Here is a 24,334-nt window from a genome sequence, read left to right on the forward strand (position 1 = left end):
CCCCGAATCACAAATGCGAACCTAAGCTGGTCAAAAAGGACCTGGACAGACAGGTGCGTCCCAAGAAGACGCACAACAAGCGTAAGAAACTTTTTGATCAAGGACTTGTGTTCAAGGTATTTAAAATAGAGAATTCTCTTCTCCTGGGAACACCGCCCTCACTGTATTTTGCACCTATTTGAAAGAGAATGGGGTTAAGAAAGCTCTTTAGTGTAGTAAGAATTAACTGGCATTCCTGCATTAGCTAGTGTTCTTTGTATTGTTCGTTCTGTTTCTGAAATTGAGTATTAGTTCATCCAGAGGCACACCATAGGTTGGAGCATGAGGTTCCTAAACTAGCACAAGCGTTACTCAGGAGCCTCTCTTTGCATGAGTAAATCCTGATCAGAAGAATCTGTAAGTTTTGTCCTCGATTTTTTGTCAACCGACTATGAGCATTCTTGAGCTCAGTGATCGCTGAGCTACTCCTTGCACTATCACTGGAAGCTGAATATTTTCTGGTATTCTGAAACAGCTCTCTGAAAATCCTGCAGCACAAGAAAATGACTCTGCTGTTTACCATTTGTTAGGAAAAATATACTGGACCACTAAGACAATTTATAAGCATATCTAAATATCATGGCTTCCATTTTGATATTTATGTTAAAGAAGTATCAATCAGATCTGTCAGCTTTACTCTCTTTCTTGACCACAACAATTCTTAACAAATTAGTCTTTAAAATAATAAAAAACACCTAAAATGAGATTCTGAAGAAGCCGGTAGACAGCATCTAGGTGTCATTGATGTCACTGATGTAATTCATTTTGAGAATGAATTTATATGAAATAGCTAAGTAAGGATTTTGAGTGCAAAAAGAATTGAAGCCTAGTGACTAAAATCAAAGTCTAAGTCATAAAATGTATGGAGTGAACTGTTAAATAATCACAAAAACCTACTGGAGGTTCTGAAGTTACTAAAATAAACTGGACATATCCCTTAAGTTGTGTGTTCTACTGCTGTACAGTAACACAAAGGCCATGGGAAATCAAGGGACTAAGCCATTGGAATTGGAACACTGGCTGGATCCCGCAGTGATGCCATTACGGTAATGACTCAGTGACTGACACGTTGCCTTTTCCCGATATCAGCAACTGGTATCTGGATAGTAAGCTGCACCTCCTACTTATTCAAAGGATTTCTAGAAAAGGAAATAGTCCTGCACAGAACAACACATACAGCACTTTAAAATATTTTCAATATGCCTGAATAAGTAGTCATTTTTCTATTCATAAATTACATTCAAAACCTATGCAATATTTTTCAAAAATAATACAAAAATTCCTCTTGAAAGCCACCCTGTAATTCCTACTATTTTGGAATGAGCTTACATGCAAACCTGAAAAATTTGCTGTGAAATGTGAAGTTATACTGATACCACTTTGCAAACACCAAATGTTCAAAATGTATTCTTGGACATTTACTTCTGAACAAGTACAGGAGAGTAAGATTTATTTTCAAAGACAATGTAAAGGAGAGAGATATGGGGAATCTGTGTAAAAATTTAGTTGGCATTTCTATTGACTCTCACCTCCAAGATGCTACCAAGCTTCCCATGGGTCACAAAAAGGTGCCAGTAAATAAAACAGAAATGTATTTTATTATTGTGAACAGTGCAGGAAAATGTCATCATCTGATCACCTGGAAGAAGGAAGCACAGCACACTGCATTAGTACCTCCGTAAGAACCTATTGCCATCTCTGCCAGGACGGACAGGTCTGGGATAATAATCGCCCACAGTTATGTACGAAGATTTCAAAGTTGCAGCCTGCTGACCAATAAGGATTTGATGGTATCAAGAGCAACGTGTCAGTAAAATTATAACAATTTGACTGTTTTGCTCTCTACTTTTAATGTATATGTAGCACTGTGGAGCATGCTTTCAGAAATCAGATATCTAACGCTAATAAATTATGCGCCGATTACAGATGACCTTTGGAGTCACTAAAGGTACAGTCACAATCACGCATTTAAAAAAATCCTGCTTTTCGCTATAATGTGTGAATGTATGAAATTAAATGAGGCTTGCAATATAATCAGCGTGGTTGGCTGCTTTAATATATTCCATTTCAATTTAAAATCACCACAATCCAAGAGTGACGAAACTAATTTGATCAGTTGTTCACAAAAACACTGAAAAGAGATGTAAGCAGACCTATCAACAGCTGGTAACATGGCCTGCTTTCAAAAGCAATTAATCGTTTTTTACACAATCAGAAACTCTTAAAATATTCAAAAACAGTTTAAAGGCCTGCAGAATTAAGAAAAAAAAAGATGGGGAAAGTAGTTTTCCTAGTAAAAGCTTCTTAAACATCCAGTTATTGCTTAAAAGCACAAGAGCCAGAAAATTCAAATAGAAAGGTCAAATCTCTAATAAAAAGGTGCAGTCTGGTAGTGCGCTAGCAGTAATAACCCATTGTAACTAGACTTTGTAGGTTTGACTGCTCCTTATGAGGTGTTTCAATTGTATTTCATATTTAAATGGATTTTTATGAGCTCTTGCACATATTAAATGTGCATACTTGACTGCAGTCAAATAAATCCAGATTACTAATAAGTTGGTACGAAGGCCTGCCTTACGCAAAGAATACATGCTTTCAAAAGCGGAACAAGCTCCCATGTAATTCACAGAATTAAAAACACACAGATCTCATTAATTCCTACCCAAAAAAACAGTAAGAGAAATGTTGTCTTATCTATCATAACTGTCATGCTTGCCATACCTTAAAATTGTGGATTTTAGCCCTGGATGCTGCACATTCTTTGCTGGCAACGATTTTTTTTTTTTTTCCAGAAGCTACTGAAACCAATTCTGATTAACAAGACTGAAACTAACTTACAAATGGAATAGCACCTCACCAGACTGCATTCATTCATTCATTCAGTCGCTAATTAGCATCTGCATGAGAGGAAATTTTTGAAAGCATTTCAAATCAAGCAGAATTATCCAAAACATATCCGAGATTGTAACAGGAGATGACTAGTAGACGAGTCTTTTCTGGAGAATGATGATCTGGTGTATCAGCACATCAGCACTGTTGGAAGACTTGGAATTCAAGTGCCGTTTACTTACTCAAATCTTTACCATTGCCTAGTTGAGGAAATGACTTTCCCAAAACATCAGGCATAAGGACAGCATACATACAAAGCAAAACAAGACACCTGAAAGCAAATTGCTCTGTCAAAAACCGTCACTAAAACAGGGAAGGTGACAACAGACTAAAGCATCTGCTGCTGTACAGAAGATCAACGATAAACAAAATAAAAATGCTGTTTGTGATCTAATTTTGGATGAAGCATGTGGCCACAATTAAATACTGTTGCTTTATTTTGCTTATGACAAAACCACAAAGCCCACACCCTTGGTCAAAAAACAACCACCACATGAGGCATTTCATCCAAAAAGTCTTGAAATACTAACACATCTGTTTTTAATCAACATGGCACAACTTTGTCATGACTTTTTGTTCTAGTACTTGATAGAAGCTAGCTATATCCCAAGTTAAGCTGTAAGCTGCTAGTGACACATCAACTTTATAACAACATTTTAAAAATTTGAGCTTTTGTGACAGACAACCTCAAACACTTGAGATCTAACTTCTTGTTATTTTCAACCTTACTCACCTTCACCTACTTCCCACGCACTATTTTAAACATTAGGAGGCAACAAAGATCCCAAAGCACGAGGAAAAAAAAAAAAAGATGAAAAATAAGTGTATCTCCTTTCTATCCAGGAAGGTAGCACATTACATTCTCAAAATAAAATCACAGAATCGTTTAATGTCCTCAGTTGGAAGGGACCCACAAGGATTGTGGAGCCCATCTCCCGTCTCCAAACACTTAATAAACCTCTGCCTACGTTACATTATATGTTTAAGTGACTGTGAGGGGCAAGACGAATGTACAAGTCTTAGCGATACAAGTAATTCCAGAAAGAAACGATTTAGTTTTTTGACAGATTTCTGGAATGGCTACCCAACATAGGGTTATTTCAGACCACATGCAGAGGAGGCTTACATCATGCTCGTCAAGAACATCATCAAAATATTCCAGTACTTGCTTTCACACAGGACCCATAGCTATAGGTACATAGCAATGGGACAAGGGGTAATGGCTTAAACTAGGAGGGTAGATACAGATTAGGTCTTAGTAAAAACTGGCACAGGTTGCCCAGAGAAGCTGTGGATGCCCCATCCCTGGAAGTGCTCCAGGCCAGGCTGGATGGGGCTTTGGGCAACCTGGTCTGGTGGGAGGTGTCCCTGCCCAGGGCAGGGGGTTGGAACTGGATGGGCTTTAAGGTCCCTTCCATCCCAAACCATTTTGTGATTCTCTAGCAGCTTTACCACTAGTACTTGGGACCACAAACATCCACTTTCCCCACTCCCACCTGGTTTACAGAGGTTGGTTTGCAAGCTCTGTATGGTAACAGCACAAACAATATCTAAGAACCATGTCAGCACACACAGAAAGAGGGTATCTGTTCCTCTGCCACTCCCCGGTTCCTCTCCCCTGCCATGGTCCTGCGTCCTAGCTGCAAGGGAGCGCTTTTGGTACTGCGCAGATTGCATCACCTGCACACGTATGCACACGTATGAAATCAGCTGGGGGAACAAAAAAAAGTCATCGCTGGCAAACTTGTGTTACCTACTCCTAATTTCATTACAGTTCATCAAAGATCAAGGAATCCAAGAAATAATTAGCTATGCTTCACAAAACGCACAAGGCAAGTCACCAGGTAATGACTGTCCACTCCTGATGCAAGCTAATACCCTCTTCAGGAAAGCACCTTGAGCAAACATCCTGAAAAAAACACAAGCTTTTCACAAACCAAGGGCGACAAACTAATCCCTGGTAACTTCAATTTGCAACACTGGGCAAAAGCAGGTGGGAAGATAACGAATCCCCAGGGCTCAGCACTGTGGAACATCACTCCTGTCCTAGCTTAGCATACAGCGACACTAACAAATTCATTATTCTAACACATGGGGCAATTTCAAAAGAACAAGAAAACCTAAGTTTTTTGATTTTTTAAACAACATTTTTTCCCCGTTTCTCCCTGTATACTTCTCCTGAATCCTTCTAACTCGCCCACAAGACAACACAGAAGTTGACAAACACACCTGCAGCTGTTCTGACACAGGGGCCAGCACGTTCTTTTTCTGTGAAGCCCCCCACCCTCCCATATGCTCCACAACGATTTGTATCCTCTGTCCTGCCCTTCAATGGCAACATAAGGCCATCCATTCTGAAATAGTGTGAGATCACATGCTCAGCTGCCCGTAATATATCAAGGACGCAACAATACACTCTGCCCCATTGATACAACCATCCCCACTACTCGGATGTCAATATATATATTTTTTTCTTTCTCCTGTAGGGAAGCATGTCTACTGATCATCGCCAATTTGTGAAAAGTCAGCAATTTTGAGCAGGGAATATAAGAGATATGTATTCAGCAGAACAATGGAAGTGAAACTGGGAAGCAGGTTACTTGGGTACCACAACATTAAGTACTTTCTGACAAAGACTGCATTAGCAGATGACAGGAGATTGAACACACAGCAAACAAAATGCTTTGCAGATTTTCCTGTCCTTGATGTTGCAGCTGATCTGGAAGAGAATGTGCAAAGTCCCTCATGCAGAGATAGCCTTTGATCTCACTGTACTAACTTGATACACTTACAAATCCATGCGTGCCTTTTGTCTTCCACATCTTAAAGAGGGTCTACAAATAAAATAATGGATTGTCCGAGGCTGCTCTGTTATAAGGAAATATATTTTCAACAGCTTTCTTAAATCAACTTTGTAAATGTATTTTTTCCCTTTTTCATGCTTGACATTCAAGCAGAAAGAAGAAAGATTATGTGCTATGATCTGTAGAATATTAAACTCCTCCTCGGGACAAGTTTGTCTGGAGTTATCAAAATCCCTGTATTTACTGAATATGAAAAAGCAGAGAGTGATGGATTTGGCTTTTAACTGCTAAAATCTTTCGTGGGTAAAGAACAGCTATTAATATATAATGGCTTTTCACCTTGATGATTTTAAATTAATTTCCAACTGACCCCATACAGGAAGTTTAGTCTCCAGGTTTGTCCCTTCGAAAAATATTAGGGGCTTAGAATTATACCCCTTGTTTCTCTCCAAATAACCACAGAACAACAGCCTGCTGCCACGACGGAAGCCAGATCTCTGTTCTGAACCTGATTTTTAAAGGCTGGTTTGCAGACCTCACGGCAGATTTTCCTGACGGAGCTGTGGGAGTTTCAGCATTCTCTCATGGTTAACATTTACGACTGGATGCCTTTCCCTGGGTCTTTACAATTAACTGCATCCACTTTAGAAATAGATTATGCTGGGATGCAGAAGTGGTTTGTTTCAGAATGACACGCTCTTCTCACTTTGCTTTAGTCAACAGAGGTTGTAACTGCAGAAGGATAATGGAAACTACTTTGGTGTTATTTTTTATTCTTTGAGGAGACTGGCGTGCTGTAAGTAACAATTCTCCACATTTGGCGTGGAACAGGGTGAATTCATGAATTATGTCCCTAGCATAATTTTTCTAGGAATACTGCTTTCTAGATGTGAATCAGTCACCCTGGCTCTCCTTTATAATGAATGAAGCAAAAAAGAGGCATTTCTCAGGTGTGATCCATACCAGCCTAGTATAAATGAGATTAGATAAACCATGCTTTGGAAGTGCCTGTTCCTCTCCCCTATACAGAGGGGCACAGGCTGACAAATACACATGTGAACACTTGAACTGCAGACCTCAAAGTCAGTGGAGATGAATGACATACACTGGTGGAGAGTCCTCTACTAACATTTGGTGTGGCACAACATTTTTGTGCCCAGACAGAAAGAGAACAGTAGAGCCCCCATACACACAGTGCCTATATTCTGAAGTACCTATGTAACACATTAAATGTGAGGCAGCAATGTGCTCTTGCAGAAGAGGTAGCCAGCAGTACCATGGACTGTGTTAGGCAGAGCATCACCAGCAGGTCGAGGCAGGTGCTCCAGGGCTGAGCAGAGGGGAAGGAAGACACCTGGAGTGTTGGGTCCAGTGCTGGTCCCCAGTATGAGACATGGACATACTGGAGGTAGTCCAGTGAAAGGCCATAAAGTTGATTAAGGGTTTAAAGTACCTAAACACACAAGGAGAGGCTGAGAGCTGGGACTGCTCAGCCTAGAGGAGAGAAGGCTTGGGGCTGGGGACTCCATCAAGTGCCTGACATGGGCAGTGAAGATGACAGAGCCAGGATCCTCTCAGTGGTGCCCAATGACAGAACAGAAGCCAATGGGCACAAGCTGAAATACAAGGCATTCCACATAAATGCAATACCTTCCCTTTTTATACTGCAAGTGTGGTCAAATGGTTTAACGAGTTGCCCAGAGAGACCATGGAACCTCCAGCCGTAGAAATACTGAGCAGGGACAGCCCTGAGTAACATGTAGTGGACTGAGTAGGGCGTTGGATTAGATGATCTACAGAGGCACCCTCCAGCCTCAATCGTTCTGTGATTCTCTTGATAAGACTGAATTGGTATCTTTTGTGCACCTCTCTCATGTCCATACAAACATTAGCAAATCATATAATCACTGCCAGTAGAAGGAGATGTTTGCAGTCTCTTGGTTACTTCACTGGACTGTAACCCTTGAGTTTTTTGAGCTGTTTCTTATGTTAGTATTCAAACCTCAACTCTGCTAGGACCTCACTGTTGCACGTGTAGCACAAGGGACAAATTTTAGCTCAAATACCTCCATGTACACAACACTTTATGTGGCATATCCAGTGGTGGATCATTTATGGTTGGGCAGAAAATCCTACCCATGGAAAGATGAAGGATCTTCTGTTCACTCACTTCCCCACCTTTGCATTTAAGTGTAAAGCAAAGCATCAGGTGGATTTCCTCTAAAGGGAGTAAAACCCTTATGCATACTCCCGCTCATTCCTGAGCTTACTGCTGTTGCCTGCCATGGCTCATTTCCTAACTTATCACTCTGTCTCTTTTTTTTTTTTTTTTTAAGAGACAATGTATATCAGCTGAAAAGATAACAGTAGCTTCTTACTATATAAAAGGCCTGCCACGGTGGTGATTTATATTATCTTTATAATTGGGATATATTGCACTGGAGAGTTTTGCTTTCTAATTAAAGTCTGTTTGACCTTCGGGCACTCCTTGGGCCTCTCCTAGTTAGACCCAATTGGTGACACATAGCACCCACATTGTGGAAAGCCTTAAAGATTTCTATGTATGTTCAACAGCATCTTTTTTTCCTGAGCGCCGCTTGTAGTTCACACTCTGCAGTAGAATTCCATTTTTAAAACCAAAGTATATACACCAATCTGAATTATGCTAAGAACATGGTTTATCATAATAATAGCCTTCAAAAACGTCCTATTCAACAGAAATACTGTCCTACTTGAGACATCACAAAAACATCAGCTTGCAACTGCTGAAGAAACTTCCCAAGAAGGATGTACTCCATCTGTAAAATTGCTGATCTCTGCAGAGAAGAGAGACTTCCTCCCAAATCATATTTTATGTTTAGAGGAGGATAAAATCTTCTTTATCACATACTGTTCCAGAGATTTTTTTCCCTTTCCCACTTACCACATCCAGTACAAGACAATACAACATGACCTGTTCTCAAGCTGCTCTAACTCTCGAACTCTTTGGAAGATGCCCATCTAAGACTTCTGCTTAACAGCATGCAGTATTTTTTAATAATGTATACATACAGATCTTATTTAACACTTCCCTCATCACGAAATCTCACAGGATAGCAGGCACAACAACAATGAAATCGAAAGTTTGGGGAGTTTCCACTAAAAATGCAGATCTTAAATTTAACTTCATTGGGTTCAAGCAACGCAAAAGATAAAGGCTACATTTTGCAATGGACTATTTCATTGTCAAGCTGTACTGCAAATTGCCTTCTTTTATTGTTGCCTCTCCAAATCTTTCAACATTTCTGTTTCTCAGGAATTTCTCCTACATTTTCTGTGTTGTGAATTTTAGTTTTTTTTGTTTGTTTGTTTTTAGTCAGATTCACTCGTTAAGAGATCACTTAATACAACCGGCTTTTTTTTGTTTGTTTTTGTCTCTATTCTTCCTTGGCACTCTTTCCTCAACTGTAATTCAATATGGGCATTTCTCCTTTCCTTTATAAAATGTAACTTATTAAACAAACCAACATAAATCTCTAAGACAGTCTATTAAAAAGTTACTTTAACAACAATATTCTGTCATGCTCTTGATTATGGTACCAACATAGTGCCATGGACTTAGATGTGACAGTTACAAGTTCTTCCCCTGTCTCTTCAGAAGCAAAGACCAAACAAATAAAACCCACAACCTATCTTTCCCCCTTGAAAATGAAAGGTTTATTCTGTAATTGCTATGTTACAAAAACAAAAAAACAAACAAACACCAAACACACACACACAGAAAAACAACAACAACACTTCAAATCCTGTTAGACTGCAACATATTTTTGAAGTGTGATATTGAACCACTGAACTACTGTTTCCACAGTTAGGGTAGAGGCACATAGCCAGATAACTGAAAGGTACCCTAAGGCGTGAATGTCCATTGTAAAGCTTTACCACAGAAATGGCCTACTGACATTATCTTACCACTTGTTAATCTGTGGTTATATCTTATCCTTCTTTTATTTATCCTCCATTTATAAATTTCTATTTATACCATTGAAAAGTGCGAGTGTACCATTACTCTCCTTTCACATTATTTTTTTTTTTAAATGGTGCTAACTTGAAGGTAGGCCTAGGGCCTTAGTGACAGTAAAGCACCAGCACCTACATCCCTGGAAAGATGTGTTTCTAAAATTTGCAGTAGGTGACACTATACACTGATAAGAGCTGGAAAGTAGAAGCCATTACCCAAAGGATCTTAATTAAAAATAAAAAAGGAGTGGTGGTAAAGATGGAGGTTCCTGAAAGCCTAGCATTGCTATCACTTTAAAAACAAAAACAAAACTGTCCTGATTATCATATATACCCCCTAAAAAGCAGTTAGTAGAACTGAAAGAAAGAGAAAAAGGCCTCACTGGTACTCCATGAGGTAAACCACAGCCACCAAAACTGCTCTCCTACACTACACATGTGAGGTACCTACCCCACTAGGCTTCAAGAGAAGCACCTTACAGTGGCTGCCACAGCTTGAACTGCTGCTTCCTTTTCACTTTGAAAGACCTTTGCTTTTTGAAACATAACTTCACATCGGAAGAGCTAAGCAAACCCCAGATCTCCATGAGTGAGGTGGAGAGTTTTTTGCCATGGTGGAGAGTTTTTTCCATGGCAGCCTAAATACCTGGAAGCTGAGAAGTGATGAGAGCAGCAGCCAGCCATGTTACACCAGTGCCTGAAAAATCAGCAAAAGAGGGTGTTGGGAGGGACAGCTTAAACCAAAACATATTTGGTTACCTATGCTCTACTGGTCAGCACAGCATCTGCAGTCACTTGGTAGGGCAGAGAATACCTGTGCACATCAAAAAATCGTAAATCCTATCAAAAAGAGCAAAAAGGATCCTTTTTGTAACTACAGAACACTAGCACACTTACATGTTACAAGACTAAATACTGGAATAAAATGCATGTTTTGTCTAAATAGGAACTTCTGACTGAATACTTCCTTTCATGTTTAAAATTTGTTAAAGCAATACAATAAAACCAAAATGAACTGGAGACCTCAGATCTTATACAGAAGTTCAAAAAGGCACAGATACTTTACTGCAATTTCTGAACAATACCACAGCTTCCCTCTTCTGGAAACACCAAGAAAATATTGTTTTGCTGTGGTATTTGAAGTTTGGCTTAAACTGGGAAACAGCAGATAAGTCTTCAGAGTACAGAAGCAGAAAAATAGAAATACTGTTTTTAAACTTGCATCCATATTTTCAGAAACTAAACTTTCACACAAGAAGCTATTTATTTTCTTCTCTATAAATGCACTACAAGAAGAGTTGCAGTGGTTGTGCTTCACCAAATGCATATACTCTTATGTTCCAACATCTGTTGCTTTGGCAAAATTATGGGCATACTTTTTTTCCAAACAAGAAGCTGACTTCTTAAGTACTATTTCAAATAATTGAACTGTGTCAAGTTATCACAAAATTGCATGCATGACAGCCAATTTCAAATCCATCGATTCCTGTATTATATGTAATTTAAAGTAAGGAATAATAAATTTTTTCTACATCACAGTCCTGATGTAGTTAACCATCGTTGATCAAAAAAACAGTAGCTCCATATTCTTATTAAGTATATTAACTATGTCTGGTTTGGTCATTCACCACTAGCTATTTTTCATTAAGAATGTTTTAAACTACAGGCTCTGCTCTAGCACAAAGTAAATAAATACATCAATCAAAAGAAATCAAATTTTAGATGAATACACATGTATATGATTCATGAACAGTACAAAACTAAGACATATTTTTAAGTTTCTCTACTATTCCTTTGCCCTCCCCCCAAAATATGTAACACAATTTCTAACACAAATATTCATCTGATAAACATGCTGCTGTCATGTTCTGCTGGTCATTTACACTGCATATGTTGTTACACTAGAAATATGAAACAATACCATAAGTAAGGCAAATGTTTTAATTCCAACTCCATAAAATTCTATTAATGTCAAATATTATTTGTTTTTATCATCTAAATAATCCAGCTTAGGCTGTCACTCACTCCTTTTTATTCATTTTTTGTTTTGTCTTACTGTGTGCATCTCTCACAAAGTGAAAAATGTCTATTTAAAGATAAGTGGAAATGCTACAGCACACAACGTTTTCATGTCAAAATAATTACATTATTATATTCTGATTTAAATAATATAACATAGGAAAACATTTTGATATGGATTTGACAGATGTAATCCTGGCAGGATCAAATCAACTTCTTCCCAACTAATTTCTGCTGGATAAAAACAAACAAAGAGCTCCCAAACCCAAATCAGCAACCCCTTTTAAGCCCCGTCACAGAAGCAGGTCATGACAGAAGGGAATTCTGTTGGATTTTTTTCTTCGAGGCTGAGCCAAATTCTGATCTGTCACAGAACACTACTCTGCTCTCAAAAACCAGAGGAATTATACTGGCCTGGAACATGACATTTGGTAATCAGATTGTTATGAGTTGATACTGGAAATAACTTAAAACTAACTAAATAAAAAGGTTCTCTCTCTTTCAATCTCATCAAACTAGCCTCTATCATGGAAAAAAAATGTTTCTTTGCTAAAAGAGGGGACTTGAAAACTGTGGAAGTGGAGGCACTGGTTGTGAGTCAAAGAGGTAACAGCCGAGGTCTCGCACGCTTCTGTGAAATATGTCCAAATAGTTTCTTGTGCACTCTATCTTCACAGCAGTAATACCCAGGCCTTTGAGCATGCTCTCCCCCAACAGATAAATTTCTACTAGTTGACACCACCACATTTTTCTGATGGGGAGATGACAAAAAATGTAATACTCCTTTAGGAATGGAAGAATTTTTTGACTTAATAAACCAAATTCAAGCTGCACTGAGACACTTCTCTGTAATATGCTGCATTTTTGTACAAATACCATGTACCATTTTTGTGTGTCCTACAGAATAAAAGAAATATTTTCCATACTGCTGTTCTTTACAGCCTCACAGCCCTTAATAAAGATTTGATCTCCACCCATTTCTTAGAGAAAAGAGCATAACTACATTTTCATCACATCTTTGACATAAATGCTTTGTTTTTTAAGGATACAGGAAGATATTTCAAAAGAAATGTCTCCTGTGCAGTTATTAAGCTTCAGTAAGTATAATAATTAAAATAATTTTATTTGCGGTATTAATTTAAATCTTGGAGATCAAGTAAGGATCCTGTTTTTTCTGTCTGTGTTCACAAATAATGCATCTGTGTGTTTCTTCTAAAGGTCAATATAATTCAAACTGGTCTTGAGACTTGTATGCTCAGTAGATACAAGCCAAAGTAACTACATTTAACATCAAGATGACGACAGATTCACATCACCTATGGACCCAGGCCAAATTTGGGAACTTAAAATAGTTCCTGACAAGTATACAGTAAAATGGTTGCCTTTTATAAGCATAAAAGAATTATACAAAGATACACACGGATATCAAGTATTAAGTCTTAAAGTGTCCCACAGAAATTTCACTTCATGATTCCAGTAAATTATTTTCTTCACTTGACCCTTTCCCTTCTGATTACAATTTTCTCGCTTTTTATTAGCATCACAAATTCTGATCATTTACATTTTGCATCACCACTTTCAGATGCTTTCTGTTTCCTGTTACTCAATGTGTTTTCCCCTTGGTGTTTCTCTGTATTTTGATATTGTAATGTAATAAATGCATATTTGCTGTTATGATGAATTTAAGAGAAAGATTTGTATTCCTGATGTCATTCTGGCACAGCACAGTGTTACAGAATGAAAAATCAGCAAATATAACACTTTACAGTACCCTTTTCATTCAGTCTACTAAAGGTAGGCTTATGACTTATTTAACATATACTTACATGACTTATTTAATATATACTAACAGAATTTCCATCTGTTTAATTTTAATAAAATATCAGGACAAAACAACCATAAAATGTCCTGAATATTAATTTTCTTCTCTTACCATGCAGTAAACCACAGTGGTTTCAAACTGCACTATTAGACATATTTATAAATTAAGTACATGTGATAGTGAGAAACGAGTACAAATTTGAACATATATCAATACAGGAAAAACAAATTTTTAAAAAGCAGTTTTACTCAAGAAATGACATTTTTGGTCCATGAGAAGTCAGCTGCATTCCTCTTGTCTTCAGTGAAGTCAAGGTTTCACTCTACATATACATGGCCATAACCAGTATTTTTCCAATCAACTTCATAGCTAACAGCAGATACCCACACCAGATCTGCTCAACCAAACTCCAACGAATAAAGTTTGGAAGGTGTTAACTGAAAGCACATAACTTTCTGTAACTCCAGCTACAGAACCTTTAAAATTCAAAAACAAAACGTGTCAATGACAAAATTGAAGAGGCAAATTTGTCGGCATTACAGACAAGGTTTCAAAACTAATTTTAAGGGAAATAATAATTAAAGACATGCAAGCCCTTCTACAACCCTTTCACACTATGCAGGTTATGAAGAACAGGAAAAGGAGAATTGGCATTATGTATAACACTGTACACCATCTTCAGTAGGTCACTGGTCTTTTAAATAATCTCTACTGAACAAATAAGATTTCAGAAAGTTTTTAGTAGATAATTACACTTCCTGATTTTGTAATTAGTGGAACTACATGTAATTACATAATAATTATGACGGTAATTACGTAATTAAGATGTATAATTATGTAGTAAAAAACATTATGGAAATAAAAGCCATCAACTGTATAAGCACAATACATTTTTAAAAATAAATTCTGTATCATCTGTTTAAAGCTACCATTTTCCTCAAAATATCAAAGTGATTATGAGCCATCACTGGCAAGTTCTAAAATACATTTCTTATGCGACTTAAAAATCATACAGATAATTGTATCTTTTTTTAAATCTCTTTAAAACCTTACGTTTATATTACCCTTCTGATGTCTAGGCACACACATACTGAATGGATTATACAGAGTTAAATTGTTTATATTTATATTTCCAATTTCTACTGAAATTTTTTTTTTTTTAGAAATTAGCATCAATGTCAGAATTCTAGTATCTAAAAGACAGGATTATTATTTTTTTTTGAGTGCACTGCCAGATCCATCAAATTTAAGAATCTTATAAAAGGAAAAAGATGCTAGTCTTGCATTTTCCACTAGAGAAAAAGAGCTTACTGCTGTGAGAAGCAGTAGTCACTAAAAGAAGCCTTGTTGCTTCTAACTTGTATTTAACAACACCAAAACCCTAAACTTATTAACACAGATGAAACCAGAAAGACCAAAGTCTCTATAAGAAAAATGGCAGAGTTGCAGATAAAGAAACAATGAAGAAGGAAGAGCTTTAAAGAATATTTTCTCTTTACAGACACTCCTGAGAGAACTGATAAAGCAGCCAGACTACATTAGATAGAATAGCCTACTGCATAGGCTGTAACAACTTGGCATATATTTATATATTTAGGTAGGAAAAAAATCATGAAGAGCAAAGGAGAAGGTATTTTTCCCACACACAGAAAAAAGACATCAGTAGCAGCAGGGTGTTTATTTGAAGAAGTCAAATAACCATTCCAGTTCTGGAGGAGTCAGTTAGTTAAGCCAACTACTTCATCCCACCTGCAACATTACACACAACGTGCATGAAAAACAACTTCATTAATCAAAACTACTTTATTAGAGGTATGAGCCACAGCAAATGCAATCCTGTCATGCCACAGACATCCCACATTGTGGACGTATCACAGCTGTTGTTACTTATTATTTCTATTTATTTCATTCACAGACAGAGAAAATAATTCACAAGAATTCCTAACTCCAAGAGAGATGTCACAGTCTGTTAAGCTTAGTGTTCAGAAAAAGGGTTACATAGACGTACAGTGGGTATAATGAAATTTACTTAGATTTCGTAGGTTTAACAAAAAGACCCCACGAGCAGAAATAGAATGGAGGAAAAACAGATACATTACAACATCAAACTGGTAATAAAAACATATGATCATTATGGAAGGATAACTTAAGATTTACATACACTACTTCAAAAGGGTCAAATCCTTCAATGAATATTTTTTATTTGGAGAAAAGTTTAAAAACACGTAAGAAAGTGACTCAAAATTTTAAAAGTAGTTCAAAAATCTTCCTCTACAGAACAACACATGAAGGAAAAATGAGCAAGTGCTTCTAAGGATATACTGAAAGATTAAATTAAAGAATATTAGTATTTTATAATCTCTTCAAAACAACATGTTTGGAAGACAAAGTACTTGAAAGAAAAGTATTTTGTTTGCTTGGATAATAAAGAGCGCTATAGTGAAGTCTCAGCAATACTGTCTAGAGATGAGATGCCAGCAGAAACGCTTGTTTATTGAGCTGTACTCCCTTCAAAAGGGTTTTGCCAAGTTCTAGCTATTGCCATCTTAAAAATAAACCCACAAAAGCGTATATGCACGTAGGTTATTTATATGATTTTCCCTTATCTTCCCCTGGAAAGTATACATAACCAACTATATACCCTTTCTTACTGATTTCAAGAAGTACTTTTCTGTAGTCTTCCTGCCTGCCTATCCATAAATGTAAAATAATTCTGATACCCAAAGTCTCCATTTTGTTACGCTAGTTTCCCATACAATACAAGCCCACCAGCTCTCTCACACATGATCTCCTGACTGAACTTCCACATCGCAGAGCAGGAACATCTCCTTGCTCAGGCCCATCCACTCAATCCTAGCTGCAGTTCGTCTCCCTCCGTCAATCCAACCATCACCTTACAGGTGTACACATGCTAAACCACACTGACAAGCAGCTCTGACAAAGTCTCCATTGTAAATTGTCTTCTTTCAAGAAGGTACAAGAACACTTCAATTAAAAATTCACTTCAACCTTCTACTTGGCGCATCAAGTTATGAGCATACTGAGAAAAAACACCCTATGTTGAAATTACAGGATTCACAAACATATTCAGAGCTGAATTTTATTTTTTTGTCTAGGACATACAGCCTAAAAGAGTTTAATTTCTGCCAGCAGTATTTTGCAGCTTATTCATCCATATAGTAAACTAGACACTTGCGGTGTTTGTATGCAAGGGTGAAGTGAGGCACATACATGGCTGTGATAGAAGTGTGAAGACATCCTCTGAATACACATTTGGATTTACAAAACCGCAGTCCATAAGTATATGATCTTATATATGCTAAATAGAATATTCAATTATACTGTACTTCCACAAACTGGCAGATACTTTGAAGATGTAGGTCTTCCTGACAAACAGGAATACAAGCGCATTTTCCAAACCTATCCTCCCACCCTTGCTTTCTTCTACTTACTCATCAAACTGATATGCCCAGGCTTTTTGGAATCTGACAATCAGGGGCTCAATAGTTGAAAATATTCTGCAAAAGAATATACTGCAGCATCTTTGCAATTTCTGTCCCTGAAATACTTAAATGCGCTGCAAACAATACTCATGACCCTACCTCTCTTAGAACTGGGATGGTGGAAAGGTGGTGGCTTTCAGTCCCATTTTATAGTGTGAAACAGAAAACCTACAAACAGGATCCTATTTCTCTAAGAAACTGTGGCAACAACTGAACAACCTCAATGATATTAATGCACTACTTTTGGAATAATGTTGCAGTCATTGTGAATAAGGAAACTGCAGCATTCTTATCCAGGCTTCCACAAAGACTTAATTTATGCTAGGAGGGGGAACTGAACTAGAGACATCTGTGTGAGGCACAGTAGTTTTTTACTGACTTTATGTGGGCTCCGTTTCTCTTCATTTTTAAAGGTTTTCATTTTACTGTAGAAGCAAAATGAAAACAGTAATATCTTTGAATATTTAACAATACCAATTTTTGAATGGGATAATGATATAAAGCTTACTACACTCTATTTTGATTTCCTGATGACATAGCCATTAAAATACACTGGTTTCCATTTCTGAAGCTAAAGCATACAGAGTATACTCCTGTATTTAACCATCACATGTTTAAATCACTGATAGTTTACCTTTTTCCATCCAAATGAACAGAGGATACTACTATGCTACTCCTACTGCTTGACTGTGCACCTAAGCAGCAATATCCTACCCAGCTTTGAAAACCTCTAAGTACTGAAAACATTTTGAGTACATTACTAGTCACAATGGAGCACTTTCTCCTTTCCTTTTTTAATTAAAAAAATAATTCAGAGCAAATAGACCTGACACTATTACTGGCAGCTGTAAATTAGTGCTTTTGGCACAGTGATACTGAAAATTAAATTGTTTTTGACCTGATACTAACTGTGCAACAGCTCCTAATTTAGACAGACAGCAAAGGAATTTCAGAATTTCACTTGTTTAGCGTGAAAACTAGGACCCTCGCACACCTCGAACAACGTTAACATACTAAACTATATCATCATGAGAGACTTTAAACTTTCAGATGAAGAGAACCAATTGCTTGGAGGTAAATGCTACAAATAATAATAGATAATAATAATAAATGCTACAAATAATAACCAATAACTATGTAATCCAGATATTCCTGAATAGTATAACTGACAGCTAACTTCACCAGTCACTGATATAGTAAAACATCATATAGACCAATCAGCTTATTTTTAATTCTTACAGGGAGAAGATAGACCAAAACTAGTTGTAAACATGAAGATGATGAAGATGACAAGAAGTAGACTAATAAACCACAGGGATGTGGAAAAAATTAAACTGTGTCAGCCACTGTAATTTCCTTGGGTAGCAGAACCCAGATTAGAGGATATCTAGTAGAGGTTACATCCTAACTTCAGTCTGGCTTTTGAAATTGTCTTCCATGATATTAAGGAAAATCCAGGAAATGTGAATGAAATGAACGCCAACCTGTACTGTGCAAATGAGCTGAAATGATAAAAAGAGCATTGATAGACACCTGGATAAATATAATATGCTGGGGAAGAATTAACATAGGTTGTGTTACAAGGCAAAACCCATCTCACAAACCTATTAATAATCTCATGAAGCATTCAACAAGCATGTGAACAAGGATGATCCAACCAATATTGTCCATTTGGGGATCTTTGTAAATGTCTCCTACCTAAACCTTTTAAAGAGAAAAACAGGCATGGCTTAAGACGGTATAGATAAATGACCAACTAAAGATAAGAAACAGAGCTTAAGTTGTAAGTTCTTACGATGGAAAACTGTCACCAATGGAGTTCCACAGCCACCTCGACTATATTCATAAGTGACCTGGGAAAGGCAGGTTGTCAATAGAGATACCAACTTGCTTGTAACACTATGCTATGCTAGAGTCATTAGTAAAGAACACCAGGAAGATCTTAGCAATCAGATAATGAAATGGGAAATTAATTTAGCTTAGATAAACATAAAGCAATAGGCCTAAAGTTATTTTTTCTAAACCTTAATTATGCAAAAAATGAGCTCTGACATGATCACAAGCAGATTCCAATAGATAGTTCCATGAAAACCATCACCTAGAAGTTGAACAGTACAAAACCACAAAAAAGCATTAGCAATTACTTGGAGAAAACAGAGAACAAAGCAGGTAGTATCATCTACGCCACAGTATAAATCCATGGTTCACCTGTGTCTTGAAAGCTCTGTCCCTTTCTTGGCTCCCATCACAAGGAGGAGAAAATTCCAAGGCAAGTGAACAAAGAAATGAAATTGTTTCCAAAAGTGAAAATATTAAATAGATCAGGAGTCTTCAATGTGGAAAAGGCATGACAAAGATTTGCTGGTGGGATGTGAGAGAAGTTTACAAGTTTAGTCCCAGCATGAAATAATGTAGGGATCCGCTGTTGTCCCGTCTTCCAGAACAAGAACCAAGAAACTACAGAGGGAAACAGCAACTGTTCAAACCCAAAACAAAAACTTCACACAACAGCTGCTGGACCTGTAGGCATCCTTGATACCTAGTGAATGGATGAACTCAAGGGAAGACTGGATGAGTTCCATTAAAAAAAAAAAAACTCTCTGGAAGTTATTAGATAACATATCCACTGGACAGATTCTTTAAGATTAAATACTTAGAGGCTGGGAGAGTCTTTGGGAGAAGCAACATGTATAGTTGCACTGTTCTTGTATTCTTCCTTTGGCACCTATTTGTCAGAGACAGGGAACAAACAAGGCTACGTGGGCTTTTGTCTGATTCCATGTAAGTACTTCTATTCTTAGATTTTCATAACGTACTAGGAAAACATGGTCAATTTTGGTTAGAAAAGCATGACTATCAGCTGCCCAGGGCAAAATGAAGGGAGGTCTTGAATGAATCTGCACAGGTATTTGTCAGGGTGGTCATCTATATACTTTTTTTGAGACCTGGAGTAAGAAATATAGTGTATTCCCTGATTCGTCTATAATTTAGATTTTGTAGACAATGTAAAACTGGCAGGAGCTGTAAGTACGCTAGAAGATCAGATTAGGGCTTAAGATAATTTTGAGAAAGTGGATCTGATTTGAAACTTTCCTCCGCCACACTAACCTGCTATCTAACAAAGAAAAGCGAGAAGTACTATTCCTTTGTATAAATCATAGAATCATTAAGGTTAGAAAAGACCTCCAAGATCATCTGGTCCAGCTGTGCCCCCTCCACCAATATTACCCATTAAACAATATCCCTGAATAGAGTCATAGTACATACATCAATACATGTCCACAAATAAACACAGGGTGCAAAAAATGGTTAGAAACAACTATGCATGACAGCATATAATGGTTACAATAGAACACATATGAAACGAGTAAACTATGTTGTTGCAAACATTGTGAACACCATAGCGGTATGAATAAACAGAAGAGCAGTCTGTAAAACATGTTAATTAATATTTCTGCTGCGTTCCACTCTGGTGGAATGAATCTGACCTACTGAAGGTCTAATTATTGATGGTTCTTTAACAACAACAAAAAATAATAAAAAAATACACAAAAAAGAACACAACAAAACATGCAGAGAATTAGAAAACTCTTCCCTAAAACCTCTCCAAAAAGTTCAGGTTTGTCATTGAAAGTGACACAGAAGATAACATATGGGCTTTAAATATGCAGAACTCTCTTAAAGAAAAAGAATAGACTATTACCCATCATGCACAAAATAAGCTTTAGAAAACAACATTCACCATAGATGTACAGAAAAAGTCTCTACGGTAAGTAGAGAAGAAGAAACTGGTTGGAAAAATCTGACAGGTTGTAGAATCTGCATCACCAAAATTTAATTTATTTATTTATTAAATTTATCCTAGCTTTAAAATGCAGGCTAGACAGACAATCCTATTGATCCTCTTGCAAGGAAAGGGAGCAGGATGGATGACTTTTGAACTCCCACTGACTTCACAATTATTCTTTTAGATTCCATCTCAATAAATAGCACAGACTTCCAACATAAATAGCAGAACAAACAGAAACCTGTTCTGCAATTAAGGTTCTCTGTTTTGAAGAGGCAAATATAGAAAATGCAGGCAAACTAGCAGCGGAATCTCAAGGTTCTGAATGGAGAGAAAGCACAAATTCCTTCAAACTACAGTGGAAAACACATTTATAACATGAATCTCCAGCCACTGAAAACTCTTTATAGAAGAACACTCCAAGATGAGTAACAACCCAGAACTGCTATCAAGAATAAACGAAGCTATAAGCTTGAAGAACTAGTCTTTAAAAACTCAGAAAAAATGGTGATAAAATGCAGAATTGCAAAAAGCCCATGACATTTCGGCTTTCTAAAACAACCTCTCTAAATAAAGAAATAATAAAAAAAGCAAAGACCCTCCCCAAACCAAAACCAAAACAAGAGTAAATAAATGGCTTATTCACCTAAGTAATAAAGAAGAAACTGAAAATACCAAAGATATACAAAACCTAAATTAATTTTTTACCACCATTTTTGGAAAGCGCAATGATGCTGCTCACAGGTCAAGGACAGAATGGCTTGCGAACAATGGCACAGAAACTTTTTTTTTCTTTCAAGAGAAAAAAAAAGCTTTGTTATTAAGGGAGTTCACTGTATTTCCAGTTCAGGACTAAATTGGCATATGAAAATTATTTCAATACTACGAAGTTTTACATTAATTGTGACAAATCAATAACATCTATTACAAGAAAACAGAGCACTGGTAGTTATGAAATAAGGTGATGCAAATAGCCATTGGTAGTTAGTCTCAAGTTTTGTATGTGTTTTTAGGGCAATAGAAGGATGTCTTCCTCTCAAAAGATATCTGAAAAATAGGACAGAATTGTACATTGCGGATGTTTATCTAGTTCGTCTCTTTGAAGAGAACCAGTTTTCAAAGGAAGATGTAACAGATCTAATGGCCTGATACAGGTCAGGGCTGGGGAAAGACTTCTACAACAGAACAGCCATCAGAGCAGCAGTCTACAGAGGTAGCGCTTTTTGTTCACAGGCACCACCAAGAGCACAATGGAAGTGCTCTCTGTGAACAACACACAAAGGTGGGCTCCAAATTCAGTTTTATTCAGAATTCCCCACCAACCATGTATTAGCCCACCATCAGAAATACTCTTCTGTCAGCTTGAGAATCATTTAGCTGCACAAAACCATAAATACATTATAGGTTAGAGATGGTAAATATTCCAAATATTATGGTAATTGGAAGATGACAAGAAGACGATAAGTCTTCCTAACATTAGATTAATTTGTGGTTTTAGCAGAGCTTTGTAGACAATTAACTTTACTGTTTTCTTGTGACACCATTTTCTCCCCAATAGAAAGGGTCTCTCAAATATTTATAGTCAAATGTGTGTGAATTGGCTTCTTTTGGATACTGTATGAATATGTTTTAATTAATCTATTTAATGAAGTTGACATGTCCTTCCAACTTCATGCAAAGATATTTAATGGTATAATATGTAGGAAAAGCACTTTTTCCAAAGCATAATTGCTTCAAAAGAACAAAGGAGACATATAATCTTAAAACCGTTATTCCAACAGAACGCATTCCTCAGTTCCCACAATCCTACTTTCTTCTGTTTTCTCTTCTACATTACAGCCTAGTAGTTCAGATTTGAAGAGTACAACTGTATAGTTCTTGTTTCTAGAATGCAAGTTGCTATTAAGCTATAGTTAGTTAATTAAAAATCTAAACTTACCTTTATCCTCCTCAGTAATCACTTTATCCATTGCATACTCCACATCAAAGATGTACCGGTAAAAGCACAGCTGAGTGTACAGGGCCTTATCAGAATACTGTAATATAAAAAGGTAGTAATTAAAAACCCAACTGAAAAGTGTGTCGCTTGCACTTATTTCTACGTCTGCTATCAAAAGCTGATTCTTTCTGTACTTTTCTAGCAGATTATACGTTCTGTTCACGTAATATTTTGTACTATTATTACTATTATGCCAAATCTCTTTATTATGTCTCTGTACACTTTTTCCTCACAATTTAAATCATTTATATAAATCATACTAAACCTACCCATTCTTATAGACACATAAATCACATTTATCTATTCTATTTATGATGCTTTGGGACCGAAATAAGAGTCATAAGAACTATGGGACAAACAAATAACTTTAGTGCTTTAGTATATTGCACAACGCAACAATCTCAAAAAAGAAAAAGAATTAACGTATATTTTTGATGAATACAGGTGTTTGACTATATTCCCTCCCCATACACACACAGCTGTGGTTACACAAATTGTGAACATTCAAATAAGAACAGGTGCATATATACCTTTACAGCTATGTCATCACCTTACTCTACACATCTGTGAAGGACTACAGCATGTTAGTAATCACACATTTAGATCACAAATCTGCAGGTGTGTACATGTGGAATATCACATTCAATTAAATGCTCTGAATGTCAGCGATGTCGAGCCTCTGTGCTATTCCTCTAGTTCAAAAGTACATGCCTCTGTGCCTTCATGTCACCATTGCCGTTCTGTGCATTAGAAGATTGCTCAAATAGACATGAGATTCACCTTACCCAAGCTACAACTAAGCCCTTTCAAGTTAATCTTCTTGAACTCTTGTTCAATAAAACCATGTCCCATTCCCTGCTGTTTAAGATACTGGGGCTGAAATATTGACCAACAATGGTTTGAAGACTTGTGCTTTACAAACGTCTTGATCAAGAACGAAATAACCATAACTGCATCAACTGTGGAAGTAGCATCCATTTTACTACATTTAGTATACATGTAGAGATGAAATCTTGAGGATTTTCTTGATGAGCTATAAAGCCAACAAAGAATGTCATTGGACCGATGTTAAATTGACACTCAGTATACTACAAGGAATATGAGACTGAAAATGCAGAGGAAGAGCAACTGGTAAACTATTTCCACTTATTGGAATTCTGCTTTCATTTAGCTTTTTACATTTCTACCCAACCAAGCCAAGTTTTGTTACTTATTTCAGCTAATTTTACACATCTACTGACAGGTTATAAAGTATCTATAACTATTAAGCAACTCACATTGAGACATTTGACAACCATTACTACTGCTTAGTTATTTTTTTATATATTTTAACATTATACTTTTTTCCACTTCATGTGAACCTATTTTAAAAAAAGACACACAGAAGCTTATTTTATTCCTTATTAGCTATTCTACGATATGCATCATCATTATACTATTATACATCAGTTATTTTTAGTAAATCCTGATTACTGC

The 24,334-nt window shown here is 36.8% G+C and overlaps 1 protein-coding gene across 7 annotated transcripts in view; it reads right to left on the reverse strand.

Moving 5' to 3' along the window:
- POLA1 (DNA polymerase alpha 1, catalytic subunit) overlaps positions 1–24,334 on the reverse strand; it is a 203,219-nt gene that overhangs the window by 20,815 nt on the left and 158,070 nt on the right. For 3 of the 7 annotated variants that reach the window (XM_040531361.1, XM_040531486.1, XM_040531371.1), the window contains exon 36: positions 22,799–22,895. The exons of 1 other annotated variant lie outside the window; for it this stretch is intronic. In XM_040531361.1, coding sequence (XP_040387295.1) covers positions 22,799–22,895 — 97 coding nt within the window. Of the gene's footprint in view, positions 1–10,486; positions 10,543–18,834; positions 18,926–22,130; positions 22,237–22,798; positions 22,896–24,334 lie in introns of those variants that run through there. 3 more of the 7 variants (XM_040531381.1, XM_040531389.1, XM_040531398.1) reach the window with 3 other exon arrangements.

This window comes from Cygnus olor, chromosome 1, assembly GCF_009769625.2.
Source record: "Cygnus olor isolate bCygOlo1 chromosome 1, bCygOlo1.pri.v2, whole genome shotgun sequence".
In the NCBI taxonomy this organism is placed as follows: Eukaryota; Metazoa; Chordata; class Aves; order Anseriformes; family Anatidae; genus Cygnus; species Cygnus olor.